This window comes from Vanellus vanellus (assembly GCF_965231255.1).
Source record: "Vanellus vanellus genome assembly, chromosome: 1".
Lineage (NCBI taxonomy): Eukaryota > Metazoa > Chordata > Aves > Charadriiformes > Charadriidae > Vanellus > Vanellus vanellus.
This window is the reverse complement of record NC_138905.1, coordinates 175,043,007-175,061,882: the sequence shown is the minus strand read 5'-3', so window position 1 is coordinate 175,061,882 and position 18,876 is coordinate 175,043,007. Positions and strand designations below refer to the sequence as shown.

General features: G+C 44.7%; 3 protein-coding genes across 3 annotated transcripts in view; 2 read left to right on the top strand and 1 right to left on the bottom strand.

Moving 5' to 3' along the window:
* Positions 1-373: 373 nt before the first annotated feature.
* ACOD1 (aconitate decarboxylase 1) lies at positions 374-5,749 on the top strand (the record flags this gene model as incomplete). The annotated part of the gene is made up of 4 exons (XM_082491062.1): positions 374-466; positions 1,586-1,675; positions 3,710-3,915; positions 4,795-5,749. Exons 1-4 carry the CDS (start codon positions 389-391, stop codon positions 5,747-5,749), a joined length of 1,329 nt encoding a protein of 442 aa, XP_082347188.1. The 5' UTR covers positions 374-388.
* A 1,661-nt stretch (positions 5,750-7,410) lies between these two features.
* Positions 7,411-13,130, bottom strand: LOC309679218 (glutamine amidotransferase-like class 1 domain-containing protein 3, mitochondrial). Its single transcript, XM_082492478.1, has 4 exons — positions 12,974-13,130; positions 11,153-11,324; positions 9,048-9,252; positions 7,411-7,698 (listed from the first exon to the last, which is right to left on the bottom strand). Exons 1-4 carry the CDS (start codon positions 13,079-13,081, stop codon positions 7,506-7,508), a joined length of 678 nt encoding a protein of 225 aa, XP_082348604.1. The 5' UTR covers positions 13,082-13,130; the 3' UTR covers positions 7,411-7,505.
* A 5,387-nt stretch (positions 13,131-18,517) lies between these two features.
* The window catches only part of CLN5 (CLN5 intracellular trafficking protein), a gene marked incomplete at its 5' end in the record, with an annotated part of 10,492 nt that continues 10,133 nt past the window's right edge, over positions 18,518-18,876 (top strand). Inside the window, one exon of the mRNA XM_082496403.1 lies at positions 18,518-18,636. Coding sequence (XP_082352529.1) covers positions 18,518-18,636 — 119 coding nt within the window. The remainder of the gene's footprint in view (positions 18,637-18,876) is intronic.

Genomic DNA, 18,876 nt, shown 5'->3' with positions numbered 1-18,876 from the left:
CTGCAGTGCTTACCCTCAAGGACTCGAGTCAGGGAGAAGGCAGCAGAAAAACAGAACAGACAAGGACACTGATGAATGTATAAATAAAATGTAAACAACACTGTGGCATTTCGGGGAATAAAAAGAGGAAGAATTCAAACCTTAGTTTTGCTGATGCAATTCATGTAAGTAGGGGCAGGGCAACAGAAATGGCCAGCATGCTAAGCAATAACCCAAAACTGAAAGCAAAAAGAAAAAAAGGGGAAAAAAAGTGTTTTATTTAAATATCTACTTCTTTTATTTTTCTTCTTCTTCTTCTTGTCAGACAATTACAGGAAATTTTGCCAATGTGATTCATGGTTTGAATGCAAACCACTTGACAGACCAAGTCATTCAGAGAAGCAAGCGAATGATTCTGGATACTCTTGGAGTGGGGCTTCTGGGTACCAGCACCGAGGTCTGCCACAAAGTGACACAGTACAGCAAGGTAAGGTGTCTGCCATTCGTGGCATACCTGAAGTTTTAGCTTTAAGAAAAGCAAGGGGAAATTTGGGCTAGAAGGGGAAACTTTGTCATGATAAAATTCTTTTGGGGATGGAAAGAGAGACAAATTGTTCTTCCCACTGGAGGCAGGGAAACTTCATTGCTCCAGTTACTTTTAACTCTGGATGGGCAAAAGTCTGGTAACATACGGTGTGCTAAGACCTCCCCACCTCAAACACAGTTAATTAAGATTCCTTTCCTTTCTTTCACCTGTGAGGTTTTAATAAAGACATCAGCAAAGCAAACACCACTTATCACCAGACTTTCAGAAAATAAGGCACTGTTAAAGGGATGGAGAGTTAGCAGTGGGTTATTTCCAGTCTATAAAACATAATTGTTGTCTGAGGTACATTGGTCATGTTTCTCCTCTGGTCTTGCTTGCCTTAAACTAGAGGAGCACTTGACCCTGAGGAGAAGCCTCCCCAACACAGAAGCACATCAATGAGGAGGCGTTTAGCCCACAGTTTCATGTCAGACCTGGCTAGTGGGACTCGGGCTCCAGAGCTCTGTGTGCCAGTAAGTCTCTTTACACAGAGATCCCCCCCTTCCCAAACCATGGTAATTTATGCCCTTTTATTTAATTCCACAAAGATTTCTTCATTGGCTAAAACATCTGCACAGCAAAAGGAAAAGAGCAGAGCACTTTACAGCATGGGGACACCAGCATCAGGAGGCCATTTATCATTTAGCTGGGGGCTACTAAAAAGTAGGAAACCAGAACCTTTAGCTGGATATCATCAACAAGATGATGACAGTCCTGAGAGAGCTGCTGATGGGCGGTGAGAAGGGACGTCAATGGCCGGAGGTTGTGTGAAGGTACTGAACAGCCAGGTGGATGGTGTTGGTCTGCCGCCTGAGGTCTGTTTGGGGGAAAGGGCCCTTGACATAGGCCAGCAGGAAAATGAGTTTCTTTTCATACTTTCTGATAGAACAATATTGTTCTCTTGAAAGGGAAGAGTTGGGTCCTGAGAGGGTATGTTCTGATCTCCGTTATGTCAGATACATGGCGCACGCTTATAGTTGGGTTCAGGACTTCGAATTAATTGACGTCAATTTGTTTCAGATCTACAGCTCAGATATATCCAGTACCATCTGGGGCCACGTGGATTTCCGACTGCCTCCTCTGTATGCAGCTTTTGTGAATGGAGTGGCTGTAAGGGATGCTCTTTTGTTTGCTCTTAAATCACACTACTTGATGCCATTCTTGCTCTAGAGAGAACAAAATGCTCCTAAAATCTTACTTTTCTTTATTCTTCTGCCTCAAGCCTGCTACAAAACTTTCCTAGATTGTTCTCCTAATGGGCTTCAACATTCTTCCAAGGAGACCAAGCTGAAGGTGTAACATATATCTGATCCAGCTCAACAGCATCCCTTACCTTTAATGTGGGACTTGGGGCTGTTTTCAAAGGTCCGAACTCTGCAGCTTGTTACAACCTTGCTACAGCCGCATTACAAAGAGGTACTCTAGCTCTCACTGATGGCACCGGGACCCAAATTTCATGCCAACTGGCAAAGTATAGTTACAGAAAAACACAAATACAGACAGATGCACATATACGTACACACATATAATATCACAAGGCAATTTAATCTTCAGTTACGCAGTTTGCAAAAGCCAGTTATGTATTTTGGACACATACTTTGTCATTAAAGCAATACATGACTCCCTAGACATTTGTCTAAATTCAGATGGAGGCTGAAACCCTTTGAAATCGAAAGATGCACAAGAGGTGGGGTAGACAAATTTGGCAATTATGCAAAACTAGAGAAGGTGACCAACCAAGGAAATGGTAATATTAAGCCTATCTAAATTAGAGTGACAACAAGATCAGAGGTCCAATTTGACACCCCGTTTCTAATGTAGAGAAAATTACCTTGGAAATGAGATCGGGTACCTCTCAGCTCCTAGCAGCCCGCGTGACATTCAAATCTGGCTGTTAGCGTGTATATGATCATTTCAGTTTACATCTCAGTCACAGGTCAATTCTAAGCGCTTACTGAAGACGCCAGGAATGCAGCTTACCGGGTATTGGGCATAACTGTCCTTATCCTGCACTGCAGGGCATCTTCCCAGCTGGCATCAAAGTTTTTCAAGGCAGGGACTATTTTTTTTTCTGTCTGTTCAGAAACGCAATCCTCAGAAATGCATATTCCCAGTATTATGGGGCAAGACCTGAGTGCTGGGGAGCCTGACCACCTTCCTGGTTTGCTCTGGAGTAAGACACAGGTGGCAAAGTGTGAAAGTTCAGCTTTTGAGGCATTATTAGGTTATTAAAAATGCTGTCCCTGATGCTCTCAAGTCCTCGGGGGTTCCTCAAAATTTTGGAGGGGTGTTCCAACAAGCACTTTTGTGGGGGTGTTCCGACAAGCAGTATATTGCAAACACTGACTGCACTGCTGGGAGCAGTTTGTTACCAAAACGGCAGCCATGTGCCATGCTGGGAACGCCCAAAATCTTCCGGAGCAGCTGGGATCTGGGCATGGGGCAGAGGAGGCACCTCTCTGGATACTCTCAAGGGTTAAGCAGCTCATCCCAGTTTTAAGACTGTAGCTTTCTCCTACAGCAACCCCAGGGAGTCTAGTTCCTCGTGTGACAGATCTTGTTTGGATGTGCTGAAAATGCAGACTAAAGTCTGGTCTACTTTTGGAGGCTTGTGCCTGTTGCCTGTGGATGGTTGCACCAGAGATGTTGTTCTGATTTGACTTTGGATTAGCAGCATGGATTCAACTGCTACAGCTTTAATGGTGTGAGCCCTAACGGCAGCATCAATTGCAGCCCAGGGGAAGTACTTTCATTCTGTTTATATACTGTTTTGGGGGAAGTGAAAGTTCACCATTCACATGGTGGACCTCGAACTGCTGCTTTAATTATACCAGTCTAATTAAAGCAGTGAAAGCTTATTGTAGGAAAGAAGAATCATTGTCATACTGGTTTTAGACTGGTGCAACTTGAATTAGAATTATGCTCCTTTGAGGCCAAATTTGTATTGCATTGCCACTTCTCACGGAGCTGTGTTGGGAGTATAGGTGTTGTTTAAAAAAAAAAGACTTTCGAAGTTTTGCTTTCTAAGGACAATCTAGTTCTTCAGCGTTTTTTTACACCAGCTACAGTAGTTTCATTTGACTGAGCCAATCTTGCCAGGTCAGTTTATTTCTGATGACAAGCCAAGACTTCTCTTTCCATTAGGTCCACTCAATGGATTTTGACGACACATGGCATCCGGCCACACACCCATCTGGGGCGGTGCTCCCCGCTGTGATCGCGCTCTCAGAAGCCTTTCCTCAGAAGAAAAAAATCTCAGGTCTCGATCTGCTCTTAGCTTTCAATGTGGGAATTGAAGTGCAGGGCAGGCTGCTGCGCTTCTCCAGCGAAGCCAGGAATATTCCAAAAAGGTACATAGAAATGCTGCAAGTAGAAAGTTGAATAGAAGGGGTTTTTTTCTTGGTGTTAATATACTTAATTAAATGCCAGTTAAAATACAAATGGAACAGTTAATCATATTTTCTATGTTGTTTGCCTGGAAATTTAGGAAAGGTTCATCTTAAACGTAGATACACTTAACGTTGCTCCGTCCAGCTTAGCTAATAGATTTCTTTTTGAGAGTATTGATCAGTTTACAAGAAGGAGGTGCCAGTCTCCCTATCAATTAAAAACAGCAGCAAAAGGGCAATGTTTCACAGCACAGGTCTCCGGCTCTCATTAACACATACGATCACATCTCACTTGCAAACCTTCGTTTGCTCTCAGCAGGATGGCATCACAGGTGCCAGACTCAGAGCAGAGCCCAAGAAGACAGGGTGTGCTTAGGGGAAAGCCTTGACGCGTGGGATGGAATAGATGTCTTCTTGTTGTTTTCTGTGCATTCCTCCTACCACTTTTGCTGAACTGGTTCACAATAACAGAACTTGCCTCCCTCAATATGTATAATTTATAGATGACTATACATTATTTACAGGTGATTTATAGATGACTATAAACTGTGAGGCTTTTGTCATTACTCTGGTCAGTATGCCTTGAACTATGAGCAGTTCCAATGTTTCAATTGCGTTCTGGGGGAAGACCTATTGAAAGTGGCACTGTTCCAGTTCAACTTGTTCCTGGAGAAAAGCGATGACTTTTTCCATTAGGACCTCACATGAATTCTGAATGTGTGTTTCTTTATGGTCTGATCCGTCTTCCACAGCAGTGGAAGGAAATTGGAGCTGGTGTAGATGATAGTGAATTCATGCGGCTTTTTGAAATATAGTAATGGAGAGATTTTGTTTTCTCAGGTTTCACCCACCGACCGTGGTTGGTACGATGGGGAGTGCAGCAGCTTGTGCTAAACTGCTAGGTCTTGACCGGCTGAAATGTAAAAATGCCTTGGCTATTGCTGCCTCCTATGCAGGTGCCCCACTGGCTAACGCAGCAACCCAAACGAAGCCTCTTCACGTTGGCAATGCTGCCAAGCATGGACTGGAAGCAGCTTGCTTAGCATCACAGGGCCTTCAAGGAAGCAAACAGATCTTAGACATGGAGTCAGGGATAGGTGCCTTTTACACAGATTACAACCCACAGACTCTGCCAACCTTGCAGTCCTATCCTTGGCTGTTGGACCAGCAAGACGTGGCCATCAAACGCTTTCCTGCTCATCTTGGAACGCACTGGGTGGCTGATGCAGCATCTTCTGTTAGGAGGAAGCTCATGGAGAGCCATGACAACTTGCTCCCCCTTGATAAAATTGAGAAAGTCATTCTCAAAGTCCCAGAGGTCAAATATGTGAACAGACCCAGCCCCACCTCAGAGCACGAAGCTCGCCACTCCTTCCAGTTTGTTGCATGCTCTGCTTTGCTGGATGGCAGCATGTCAGTCCAGTCCTTCGCCAGTGAGAACATCCACCGGCCAGCCTTACGGGAGCTCCTCCGCAAAACACAGCTGGAGCACCCTCCTGATAACACACCAAGCTTTGAGAGTCTATACTGTGAAGTGAGCATCACACTTTGGGATGGCAACACGATCAGCAACCGCTGCGATACGTTCTACGGACACTGGAGGAAACCTCTGAAAAAGGAGGACTTGGAGAAAAAGTTTCAGTCCAATGCCTCCAGCGTCCTGCCTCCAGAAGCCACAGAAGGCATTGTAGAGACTGTGTACAATCTGGAAAAAGTAGAGGACTGTTCTGTACTAAGTATATTTTTATCAGGACAGTCAGCTAGAGCGCTTTCGGAGAAGCTGCACTTCCTTTGAATGTTCCAACTGACAGCTAGACGCTGTTCACAAAGCTAACACAAAATTCAGGACAAACCCTCTTATTTAGTGACTGAAGCACTTTTAAATCAGCCATGCTCAGTCCAATATTGTGGTTTTTGACTAAGTAAATAATTTAGCGATTACGTGCACAGCTCAGTCAGGCTGAACAACAGATCCTCCGCTGGCACAGTCAGCTTCAATTATCTTTATACCTCTAGAGGCAGAGCACTGCTTGCGCACAAGACAAAAATTTCACTTCTGGCAAAAGAAAAAAAAAATGTCTGTATGTTCTGCTTCTGCTAAGCAACTCCATAAAGGAAATCCAAATGCTGGAGGAGTATGGAAATGCTGTCGCCACGAGAAACATCACAGTGAGAAGGACAGGGAATAAAAGCCTTGGTATATTTATTTCTGTAGATTCAGCTCTAAAGCTCTCTTGACGAGGCCACCCGCTTCGTCAGAGCTTTGACGTTTGTGCTAAAATAAACACGGCATACACACAGAGTAGTAGTACTTGACACTCTGCGACGTCAGGCTTTGCTGTAATGATTGGGTTTGCATCGAGAAGGTAAACATTAGCACCCTTCCTGATCACGCCAGCTGCAGAGCAAGAGGACAACTCAACACTCCGTCATAAAAGCGTTATTTCCCAGTTCCAGCTTGTGGCTGCTCTGTGGAAAACGTTTGTTCCTGCTGTATTCCCCGCTCCAGTTACAAGGCACTTGCTCAACAAGACATGATTAGCACTAATTAGCGATGACTCGTTTAGATTACTTCAGGCACTGCAAAGCATGGGCTACAGTACACTTGTTATGACTGACAGAGACCTGTGAGCATCAGAATGCTTCTTATGCTGAGACAATTCAGTGTCCACAGTGACAATATCTACTTCCTTTGATAATGAATTCTGGGAATTTTTAGTTCCTTCAGGAGTACAAAGCCTTGCCAGATTGTGCCTCTAAGAGAGGCTGACAACCTTTGCTCACATTTGTAAGATTAAAGCATGTGTTCTAACATATGTATATAATGTACCTTCCTTAGGGCACTAAAATACATACGCAAAAAATCACAAAATAAAGCTAATTCATTTTACCAACTAAACGTCAAATTGTTTCATCTATTAGAGCAAAACTCGTGTATTTTCCACATACAATGTATATATTTGTACTTAAGCCTCTGACTCTTGGTTTATAAAGTTGGTTTATCTAGGGGGCTCTGCAAAAATTTCAGAAGTCCAATAGTTATACTCACTTAAAGACTCGCAAGGGAAATAAAAAAGAAACAAATAACCACGTTCTTTTCTTTTTCCTTTCTGATTAGAAAGAATTGAATTACTCACCTATACTGAAGGTATACAGACTCATTTACAGCTATTTCACCTGTAATTATAGCTGGATAACACCGAATGTGAATTACTGATAATCATTAGTGATAAAACCTCCCTGGGCAAGGAGGGTTCCTACATTATCTTATCAAGACTGAAAATATTCAGATTCATGGGGAAAAAAAAGGGGGGAAAATCACCACGATCACAACCTTCAGCACATGCTCTCTATTTTAAAAGAGAAATAAATAGGATAAACTTAGCAATAACCATTGGATGTATTACAGATTTTTTAAAAACCCAGACAAACAAACCAAGAACCACAAAGTTTAATAGTTGCATTATTTTATTAATACAATCAAAGGAAGCTAAGCTAAATGCTTATGCTTAGCTAATTTGATGTCCTTGCAGAAGTCTGTACGCTTCCAGTCAGGCAAGTTTCAGGACTTCTTGTACCATTGTTCCAATTCCATCAAAGATTTCATGCAGAGGAGCCTTGCACATGAAAGCACAGGTAGTGACTATTTTATTGGCTTTATCCACATGGGATTCATTTACATTTTTGCAAATGTGCTTACATCCAAGCTCTGCTATAGCAGATGCCGTTTCAGCATCAGGAAACCTGTAAATAAAAAGATTGTAATTAACATAAAGAGATGATACAGCCATAAAGTTCTACCAACATAACTTGAATGAGAGAACTACAATAATATTTAAGTGACTCTTTAGCTGATGATGACAAGGGAGTCAAACAGACTGCCACTGTCAGTTTCTCCCACGGACCTGTGGACATAAGCGATCTGATATCTTTGAAACAAAATCTGAAATGCAGAGCCACGGTATGTCAGAAGGTACAACTGTCTTTTTAACAATCTTTCAATAAGTCTACAAGATGAAACCAAGTGCAGCCATAACTGATCCCCAAAAGTGTGAGAGATGCCAGCTGAACTTGCAGACACTTTAGACCTTTTCCAACACCTCCATACAAGGTCTTCCACTGGGATTCTGCAGATAATTTTAAATTTTTTTTTCCTGAGGATAAGGCAGGAATGGGGGGATGGAGGCAATCCCTCACTACTGCTGCTGATAAGAAATTCCATTCGGAAGTTTTATCATGAGTTGACAGTCCTTGAAGCAGCACTGACTTCTGCCAGGCCCCATTCTCATCTACCTCCCCTAAACTGGCCCCAAACCACTACTGCCAGAAAAACCCTATTAAAAAATCTCTGAACAGACAAAACCACACAGGTGCAATTTAAACAGCCACTCAAATTACCACAGGGTACCAAATTTTTGAATGCCAGCTGTGCAGACGCCTATTCTTCATTTGCATACTAGCAACATGAATCACGACCTTCAAAGGCACTGGGTAAGCAAATTCTGTCTCTCACTTAATATGAGCTAAAATCTATCACTCAATTACCGTCAGTGTAACATGAAAAAAACAACTTGATATCTTTGGTCACCTGCGTGTTTGCACAGGTAGAATTCTGTAAAAGTAACTTTGTTCGGTCACTTTCAGGATTGACTGATCCAGTGACTGATTAGCACCCACACAGCACAGTTAAGCCAGTGCAGGAGCCTGTGTTACCTTCGCTGGCTCAGAGTGATGGCTCAGGCAAGAGACAAGGCTACCTAGAGTTTTCAGACTATTAATTGTAATGTGTTTGTGGATGTTGATATCATAGAACATATCACAGACTAAAGTATTTCTGAATTTAGGGATAAATTGTTCCAGCATTGCAGTGTGCATCAAGTCACCTGACCTCATGCAGTCAGTCCATCTGCACTGAGAGTTCTGCGACTACTATTATTGTGCAAGTAAAAATTTGAAATAAGTGAAAAATGTCACTAATATGTTACCCAAGGTTTACTGGCACCAGAGACCTCAGACTTTTGCACAGAAGACTGGCCATTTCCTAATCCGAATTCCCACCCATTTCCCCCCATATCCAACCATTTCCTTCTTACCTTCCATCTACGTTTTTATCTTGGCCGACCGTGACCTCACAACCAGGGAAGACTTTAGCTGCCAGGACTGGCGATATACAGCACAAACCAATGGGCTTTTTAGCACTGTGGAAAGCTTGGAGTGTGGAGTTCACGTGCTCATTGACAGTACAGTTCTTGCCATCTACAGCCCAGGAACACAGGTTCTTTGCTACACCAAAACCACCTTAAAAAAAAAAAAAAAAAAAGCTCAAATGTAAGACTGCTAAAAAGCATTACATTCAATACTAGAAAGAAGTTCTCATTTTTTTACAATATAACCATGGCATATGTAGGACTCTTAAGTTACTGTACTGAAAGCTTTCAGCACATGAAACATGATGGGTTTACAACATTAAAAGTTTAACTGCACATTTTTATAGCACGTATGTTACATAGGCCAGAAAGCTTAATCTTACTTCAATGTGCAACAAATAGACAAATATGAAAACTCACATTCATTTGCTAGTCACTGCAAAAGCTGCACCATCTGATATGCACCCCTCAATAAACAAGAGAGAGATCAGAAGACAGACCAATGATGGTTAAAAGTAGAAGAGTGTAATTCACATGAATAATGCAAACAGTGATTTGACTCTCTACAGCAATGCACTCTCAAGTCTTACTTCAATACTTAAGCAATTACAATTATTTTTGAACTTAAAAAAAAAAAACATAAAGGTTAACACAAAACCAAAATGGATATTACATAAAAAGGCAATGATAACATATGATATTGAGACATACCACCAATACAACAATGATAACACACCAATGATAACGTAATTTCCTATTAAAAATAATGCTGAATTTGCTTTCTAGAAATTAGTTATAACAATCCTTTACTTGCATTTAATCTTCATTTAATTGCACAAGCAGATTATATTTTATAGCACTTTCACTTGCTAGATTTATAACCATCAAAATGATCAAAGTAAAAAGGTTATTAGTAAGTGTAACCATCCATTATATTTGATTCCTTTTGGAATGTGCAGAACATCAACTTTTCTGCAACGAACAAACAGAAATTTCCACAAGTATTTCAAGGGACACCATCAAGAAGCTTTGCATTTTTAATATTTTTTCCTTCCACTCTTTGCTCACTTTCGAGTGTTATCTGGAATCTCTGAGGTAAGATTTTAATTTTCAAAGTTAATAAGGTTTATTTCCCTCTAATAGTTATTACAGCAACCCCCCTGAGCCTGGGTTATAACAGCATGAAATTAAAGTGGAAAATATTTGCTAGCCTCCACTTCGTGATCAGCCCTGATGTCACCCCACCCATTTTAGCGCTGGAAGTATGTTTCTGTGTTACACACGCTCCCTCTGCTGGCCTTACAACAGAACACAGTGTAACAACTTGAAAATTAACGTTTAGTCACAATCGTGAAGGCAGTATTTAACAGTACTATGAATATTCTGGAAAATGATCTTCAGCAAGTCCTAATTTCCTCGTGACGCTTTGGTTTCCTCATTTGTAAAGTGATTACAATTACCTCCGTCTGAAAGGCAATTTTGTTGTCTATAAATAAAAAATTATCTATAAATAAAAAAAAAAAATGATAAATGTATTTAGTATAACTTTATCAGCAACAGACTAGGTATGCAATTAAAACAAAATGTGCTCACATCTGAAAGGGAATATAAGCTACTTGACAACCTACTATTCTGCCAACAATTTCAGAGGCCCTAAAAATCAGGCATTGCCACTTAATGTCAGGTTCTGGCCTTACTTTTCTACCCTGGTCAGTATTCTTGTCCGCAAATAGGTATTCAAGTTTTCACAGTCTTTACAAAGAAGGAACGATGCGATGTATTACCTAACACCAAAAGAACACTCTGGCATTTTACATTAATGAACTAGAAATTAATAAATAAATTGAGATGACTTGACAGCCCGTGAGAGCTTGCTAAAACATTTTCTCTTCCTCAAAAGAAAATAAGTAAGTAAAAAAACCCCCACATAACTCTCAAATTCAAGAGTATAATTCATTCTCTAAATGGATTTAAAAATAAAGAAGTACAGGGGCAAAGCAGTTATCTGCAATTGAAAAAATGACAAATTATTTTCTTTTAAAAGCACTTACCGGGGAAAATTACCGCATCGAATTCACCAGCTTTCAGTTCAGCCAAATCCTGAATGTTTCCTCTTGCCAATCTGGCACTTTCAATCAACACATTTCTCTTCTCTTCTGTTGGACTTCCTTTTAGGTGATTGACTACATCCCTTTGCTCAATATTGGGGGCAAATATCTTCACCTAGAATATAGAGATGAAGCAATTTTGTGAACGTAAACAGAAGTCATACATATCGGTCACAATAAAGATCATTTAATCAAAACAGTTTTTGTTCCTGAAGTCTCTTATCCAAGAGAAGTTGATCCACGGGATGGATCTATTGTATTAAATTACTAAAGTGACAGATGACATATTAGGATGGGCAAACCCGGCCACCCTCCCCATCCTATTCCCGCAGCTTTTTGACAGGAATGCATTCTTACGCCAACATTAAGCTTACTGATCTTGCCAGGGCCTGCCTTCCCTCTGCAGATAAGCCCAAGGACAAACAGAGCACCACCATTTACACCAGCAGCCTGACTGGACACACGGCTGAGTCTGCAAAAAGGCTGCTCTTAACTGTTACGGGATCCATGTGCTAAGAGAGATTTATAAAAAAAAAGTTTAAAAGATAAAGATGCAAACTTTACAAGCATTTCCTGTGCAGACATTAGAGTTACTTGCTCTCCTAAAAGACTGAAAGCAGGAAAGAAAAGCAAAACATAAAAGAACCTATTTTGGTTAGGCACAAAAGGGGAAAACTACATCAAAAATATAAAGCTCTGTGACAGCTGGACTGCAGGGGCTGTTTTCACACATCTGTTTTGATGCTTGCTTTGCAGACTTCTCAAGCTCAATGCTTCAGATAACTTTAGAGAGCACAATTTTGTGCTAAATATAGGAGTGCTGTTGTTACCATTGTGAAGGTGACCACCTTCCGCCATCTGAAGCGACAGACGGGAACAAAGCACACCATCCTGACCCAGGCTTCTCCATGGAACCCATCACCGAAAAAAAAAAAAAAAAAAAAAAACCAGCCAGCAGAAAACAAGCAGGCGAACCCCAGTGAGGGCGAGCGCCTGACTTCTGCAAAAGCGATCGGAAAGCAGATCAAGAATTTTAACCGGGGCCTATCTTCAGCTGCTGACAGCCTTCAGTGGGGACAAATGTGATCAAGGGAACTCTCTTGTGAGGAAAGGCTGGGAGACCTGGGTCTGTTTAGCCTGGAGAAGACTGAGAGGGGATCACATCAGTGATTATAAATATCTAAAGGGTGGGTGTCAAGAGAATGGGGCCAGACTCTTGTCAGGGGTGCCCAGCGACAGGACAAGGGGCAACGGGCACAAGCTGGAACACAGGAAATTCTGTCTGAACAGGAGGATAAATTTCTTTACTTAGAGGGTGGCAGAGCACTAAACAGGCTGCCCAGAGAGTTGTGGAGTCTCCTTCTCTGGAGAGATTCAAAACCCGCCTGGATGCGTTCCTGTCCAGACTGCTCTAGGTGGACCAGCTTTGGCAGGGAGAGGTTGGACTAGATGATCTCCCGAGGCCCCTTCCAACCCCTGCCATCCTGTGATTCTGTGACAGAGGAGCGGGGCGAGGCCTCCCGCCACTCCTGCCTCGTGGGTTCAGCCGCCTGCCTGTGACCGCTGCTCCTGTCAGGGGGGCGTGCGCGCCTTTGGGGAGGGGGGGGTGACAACAGGAGGAAGGGAGGGATAAGATAAGGAGACGGGTTATGGTTGAATAGGCTTTGGGCCGGGGTTCCTTGGCCGCTGAGGTGCGCAAGGAGACAGGGGAGACATACCTCCCCCCGACCCCAACCCCGCGCCCCCCCCTCCCCCCCCCGCTACCTCCGCGCCGCCGCGGCTGAGGTGCACCAGCGCCGCTGAGGCTTCGTGAATCTCGCTGCCATCGAAAACGCCGCAACCGGCGAGAACCAGGGCCACCCGCTTGCCCATAGCGCCCGCCCCTCTCCGGTCCGGGCAGAGATTGCTCAAACCGGCGATTCCGGGCCTGACAGCCGCCTCCCTTCTCCTCCTGCTGCGCCTGCGCCGCCGGGCTCCGCCTCGGCCTCCATCTTGTGGCTCCCCCGTGGGGCGGCCCGCAGCCGGCGGGCTAGCAGGGCCTGCGGCTCGGTGTCCACCTTCGCCAACCGGTACCGCGGGGGCTCAGCCTGCCCCGGGGGTCTGGTATACTCTGCGCCATTCCAGGCAGGCGGTGCTCTCCTTCCTGTCTACAAAATGGAGGGGGGGGGGGTTAAACGTCAGGGGGAAATCTGAGGGGAGGAGGAATTAGATGCTTCTTCAGCTTTAAACGAAATGGGCTCGGATGTATTTTGGGTTTCATTTCTGTTCTAGCCTGCTAAGCGCAGCGGAGAGGTGACGCAGAGACTGTGCTTCTCCGTGACCCTCACAACACTGCTGTTACACATTTGTGTGCCTGAAGTTGCTCTGCTTCCAGTAGGACCTCACAAAGGCTCGATGGTGTGCGTGTGATGTTGTTTTTTTCTTGATTTACACATAGGACTGTAATGGTGTAATGAGTATACTGCACTGGTACAGGTTAGGGGTTGACCTGCTGGAAAGTAGCACTCCCAGAGAGGGACCTGTGAGTCTTGGTGGATAAGTTGACCATGAGACAGCAATGTGCCCTTGTGGCCAAGAAGGCCAGTGGTCTCCTGGGTTGCATTAAAAAGACTGTGGCCAGCAGGTTGAGGGAGGTCATCCTTCCCCTCAACTCTGCCCTGGTGAGGCCACATATGGAGTACTCATCCCACTCATGTCCCCCGTGTTATGTCCCTGTGCCAGCTCCATAACTGCTCTGGCTCCATGCCGTGGTCTAGCTCCAGCTTGCTCATCCTATGCCCCTACCCTGCCTCTGTGACCTTGTCATGGCCCTATGTGTCTGTCTCGGGTCTGTGTTTTCGTGCCAGCTCATGACGTGTTCCTGCCCTGGCTCTGCATCACGCTGAAACAGCACGTGATGACTCTTCTATGGCCTGAGCCCACAACCACAAATAGCAACAAACGCATTTCACATGCAGTACACCTCTGAAGCCAGACCTTTATAAGGTGTGAGGACTCACCTTGATGGGAGGAGAAACTTGTCAGGGCCCTGAGTGCATTAATAGCTCTTAATTACCTTGGCCAGCCTTAGCTGGGGTGTCCACCCACACACCCTCTGGCCACTGACCCATGGGCTCCGTATAAACTTAGACATGACCTGAGCTATGCCATAGGTGTGCATGTCCAGTCCTGTTTCCTTTTGTCCTGACATGTGGGCTGGTCTTCCTGCACAGACTGTGAACCTCTGCTGCAGGTAGCCTCATCTTCAGTCCTGCTTCCTGGATAGACCTTGGACACATATTATAGGTAGCCCTGGGCTTGACTCTTACCTTGCTGTGTCTGGGGCTGTTGCTGGATCCAGCCACTACTACATACCTGTTGCCATTCAGAAGCTTCAGGACTGCACTGTGGTCACAGAGGTCACTGCCCTTGCCTGCACCATGGTCACCTCTGCTCCTGGCTTGTCCTCCTGTGCAAAGCAGCCCTATTCCTGCTGCTCCCTGACACCCCTAGAGCTAGCATAAATGACAAAAGCTGTTACCTGACTTCAGATAAGCAGTATTTGAAGTGGGGAAGAGGATTCACTGCTCTGCTGTGTGGCAACTCCAGAGTTAGGGTGCCAGGGCACAGCGAGGGCTGGCTGCTCCCCAAGAGGAGCTGAGCATGATAACAGGGCAGGCGCCTCACCAGCCCGGCTCAGTCCCACCCCCCTGAGCAAGGTAAGCAGGGCACCTCTGGTGGTAGCAGTGAGGTTCCACCAAGAGTATGGTCACTAGGCAAGTCCACGGTGATGAGGTAGATCCAAGGTCGAGCTGGGGATACAGATGCGTGGCACGGGGTCTGCATCAATGGGGTATGGGGCTGAGCCCAGGCATGGCTGCAGTGTAGCTCGGGTAAGAGGCAAAAGCCTCAGCTTAAAAGCAGCTCCCTAGGAAAAGAGGAGGGAGTCCCTGCTGAGGTGGCTCAGCAGAGCTATTTGGGAGAGCCTAGGCAGCAACGGTTTCTGGCTTTCTTCACAACAGCTCTTATCAGACCTTGAGTGACCAGCGATACAACCTGAAGGGGAGAGTGTGCCCTAGGCCTTGACGTACTGTGCCCTTCAGGCTTCAACTCCTTGAAGTACATCTCTGTCCTGGATTCCAACCCTTTTCCTCCTGCTCAGGGCTTGTGAAAGATGTTTTCTCTAGAGGTAGTCCTGCTCTGAAGGGCCTTAGTTGCCTAACAACAGATTCTCAGATTATCTTAAATTTGACTTGGACAGCTCTTTGTATTTCACAGACTTGCATCCAGTTGACTCATCAAATCACTTATACCTACCCTGCAGTAGATCCCAGAGAGTTCCTCTCAGCTTAAAACTCGTGATGAATTTCATCTGTATCCTTATCCCAGCCCTTATCCTACCTCTCAGGTTTTGGCAAAGCAACTCTGGAAGTCCAGCTTGGAAAGAAATAATTTCCCTAAGATGCCAGACAAAGCAGGGGCTGACCTGCAGTCCCAAACTGAACCGCATGTCTGTCCTGAGCACAGTCCTCATCCTAGCTCTCAGGGTTGAGGAGGACCTGAGGGGAACCCTTAGCCCTACCTTACACAGTCACAAAGCCCAGCCATTCTCCTTTCCTGTAGAAAAAGACATGGCTTTCTCCCACCCCAACGCACCGTTCAAGTTTGCATCTCAGGCTACGTGGCAGAGCATGGGTGTGGAGGAGTCCTGTATGTGGCTCCTTTTCTCAAGATGTCTTCCACACCCCTCAAAGGCAGGGAGGGTGGACCTCAGAGTGATGAACTCCTGTCTTTCAGAATGCATATATATATATAAAATATATATATTTATATGTATATATATAAATATAAAACCCTGTAACTTTCTTAATGATTAGCATATTGCCAGTATATAGGCTGGCAGATGTGCAGCTGAGGGTGTAAGCACCATCCAGAGATGTCCATTTTCATGAGACAGGAGCTATTACTTCAGGTTCAACAGCCTCTTTGCTGTGACTTTGCAGTGTGATGACTCACATAGATGTTCAAAACTAAGCCAGCTGTTCAAAACCACAACTTTTGGCTGCAGCAGTGGGTTTGTTTTCCCCTTTCTCTCTGTTCCTTCTGTCCTGTCACTCTCAAGGGCAGAGACGGAGAAGGTACTGTTTTATAACGGGAAATCATTGAGAGTCTTCTTCCTTGTTTCAGGAAAATGTTTGGGTTTTCACTAATCAAAAGAAAATACTCCAGGAAATGAGAAATGTTTAGGAATCCTGTCACCACCAGAAGTTGATCTTTGTAGCCAATCTCAATCTTTCCTCTAAGCCTGCTAGTGGACAAAGATGCAGATCAGCTCTCTGGGTTTATAAAGGGCACTTTGACATGTTTCTGGATAATAAACAAGACATCTACTGACTCAGAAATTGTAGACGTGTGAGTTTTTTAGCTGAAGTATATTTATTCACAAATTTATTAATAATTTATTTTCTATCTTAAAACATGGTTCATGACATAACTTAGGTTTTATGAGAATTAAAAACAGAGTACTGTGCTGCAAAAGTTTCCTACTGGATGCAATGAAGTGAGATACAAAAATTCTATTAAAATGAAAAAAAAAAAATCAATAGCTTTGTCATCTTAGCCATTTGATCTGACAGCTTCAGCAACCACAGCAGTGCCTGCATAGAGACTTAATAGTCCAAACTGCAAACCTATGCTGAGCCAGGACTAAGAACCAGTTCATACTGTATTTCTAGTTTGGCTAACGAGCAGTTACGGCACCTTCATTATGTCATTTCACTTCCCTGCATCCCAGTTTCATAGAAGGGATAAATTATGCATCCCTTATTTCATAAAGCACTTCCAGCATTACACATCCAAATCTCTAAAACTAGGAATTACAGCTATATTCCACACAAACATACAACTTTTTGAACAGATGAAAGAACTGGCATCTTGTACTACACTCAAGGTAGGAAACACGTATGAGTAATAGCACACTTTATTTTACAAAGAACAAAACCAGAGCTTTACTTCAAAGGAGACACAAATAATGTGCATGAGATTAAAATGAAATATGGAAGTAGAGGTATGTATAGATTATGTATACATGCATGAAATTAATGTATAGTGCTGAACAGCATGGATTTTAGGGATAAGCAGTATAGAATCAGGCAACCATGAAGCAAGATACAGAAAAGTTGCTGAAATTAAAGATTTTATTAGCTGTGCCATCTTACGGTTTTCTGAACATGTTTAGTAGTCCCAGCATTACCAAAACTGATATTCAGCAGCCTATCCTGCATTTATCTGTAGGATGCAGGGTTTTCCACCTCCAATTTTGTTCGAATGTAGCCTAGCATAGTGCTGACTAGAGAACTGATTGTTCGTTAGGGGCTTATATGCAATGAGCAGGGATGTTTCTCTGGTTCCTGATAGTCAAAAGTCCACTGCACAGTTACTGTTTACCCAGTGAACAGCACACACAAGCGCTTTCACTACGGATGCCAGCTACCAAACTGAGCCTCCTGGACTCTGGCACCAGCATAGTTGGTTTTGAGATCTACAGAGCTGGAAAAAGCCATGTTTATTGCAGGGATGCTGCTGGCAAACCTGTCCTCGCTGTTTCTCTTAGTCAGAATTCATCTTAAAGATAGTTCTTGCTATTGTTGTAGAACTGAGAGAATAAACTGCTACATAACCCCCATGACGTGAGTTGTCACAGCCTGAATGAGTGTTCTGGAATGGGTGACGGGTATATGAACTTCGCTTGAAGCCCTGAAAGGCTTCTGGGCCACCAGAAGAGGCTCAGGGCTACACGGTTTATCACAGCAAAAGCCTTTCAGCCATTTAGCGAGGCCTCACCTCATCGTGCGGGGTCCGCACCCAGTGGCCATCCCTCTCCGTGGACCCTGGTTGGAAGGATGGGCATTTGATATCTGTTTTAAACCGGCTCCAAAGCCATGCTTGCAACAACATACCAGCCTGTTAAAAAAAAAAAAAAAAAAAAAAAAACCACACCAAAAAACCTTCAGCTAAATTACAAGAGCGTCTGGGTCTGCAGAAAACTGAAACCGTAGTTCAGTCAAGTGACGGCTTTAAGGGACAATTCAGCACACGGCTGGTTTTCCTCAGGAGGAGGGAAAAAAAAAAAAAAACAACCCCTGGGTTTGTTCAGGACCCTGCATGTCACACGGCGCCCTCCACCTCCCGCCTCCCGGCGGCTCGGGCCCTCCGCCGGCCGCCGCGGGCCCTGTGGGCGGGCGCGGGGGCGGCCTCCTTCCCGCCCGGCCTCCCTCAGTCCCGCCGCTTCCCCCGCGGCACCGAGGCCCGACTTGCAGCCCCGTCGCCATGGGCGCCGCCCGCCACTACCGGCTCCTCTCCCTGCTGCTGCTGGCGGCGGTGGCTTGGGGGCCGTGTTTCTCGGGGGGGCTCCGCTCCCCGCAGCGGCGGTGGCCGGTGCCTTACAGGTGAGTGAGGAGGGGAGGGGTCCGGCTGCGGCCAGAGCCAGGGAGAGGCGCGTTCTGGCTGGGCCCGGCTGCCTGCGCCTAACTGCTGCCTCCTCCTCCTTCTTTTCCTCCTCCTCCTCCTTCTCTTTCTTTCTCCCTCCTCCTCCTCCTCCTCCTTCTCCTCGGCCCGTCAGCTTCCCGTTTGTTTTGTTTAAATTTTAGACTAAAAAGACTGTGAATAGCTCCCCCTTTTTAATCACG

What these genes read in the sequence shown, in the direction of transcription:
- LOC309679218 (XM_082492478.1), bottom strand. Translation starts at nt 13,081, where the DNA reads ATGGGCAAGCGGGTGGCCCTGGTTCTCGCCGGTTGCGGCGTTTTCGAT. An exon ending in CGATGCGGTAATTTTCCCCG is followed by an intron (nt 9,253 to 11,152) that starts GTAAGTGCTTTT and finishes TTTTTTTTTAAG; the next exon opens with GTGGTTTTGGTGTAGCAAAG. An exon ending in GATAAAAACGTAGATGGAAG is followed by an intron (nt 7,699 to 9,047) that starts GTAAGAAGGAAA and finishes TTTTATTTACAG; the next exon opens with GTTTCCTGATGCTGAAACGG.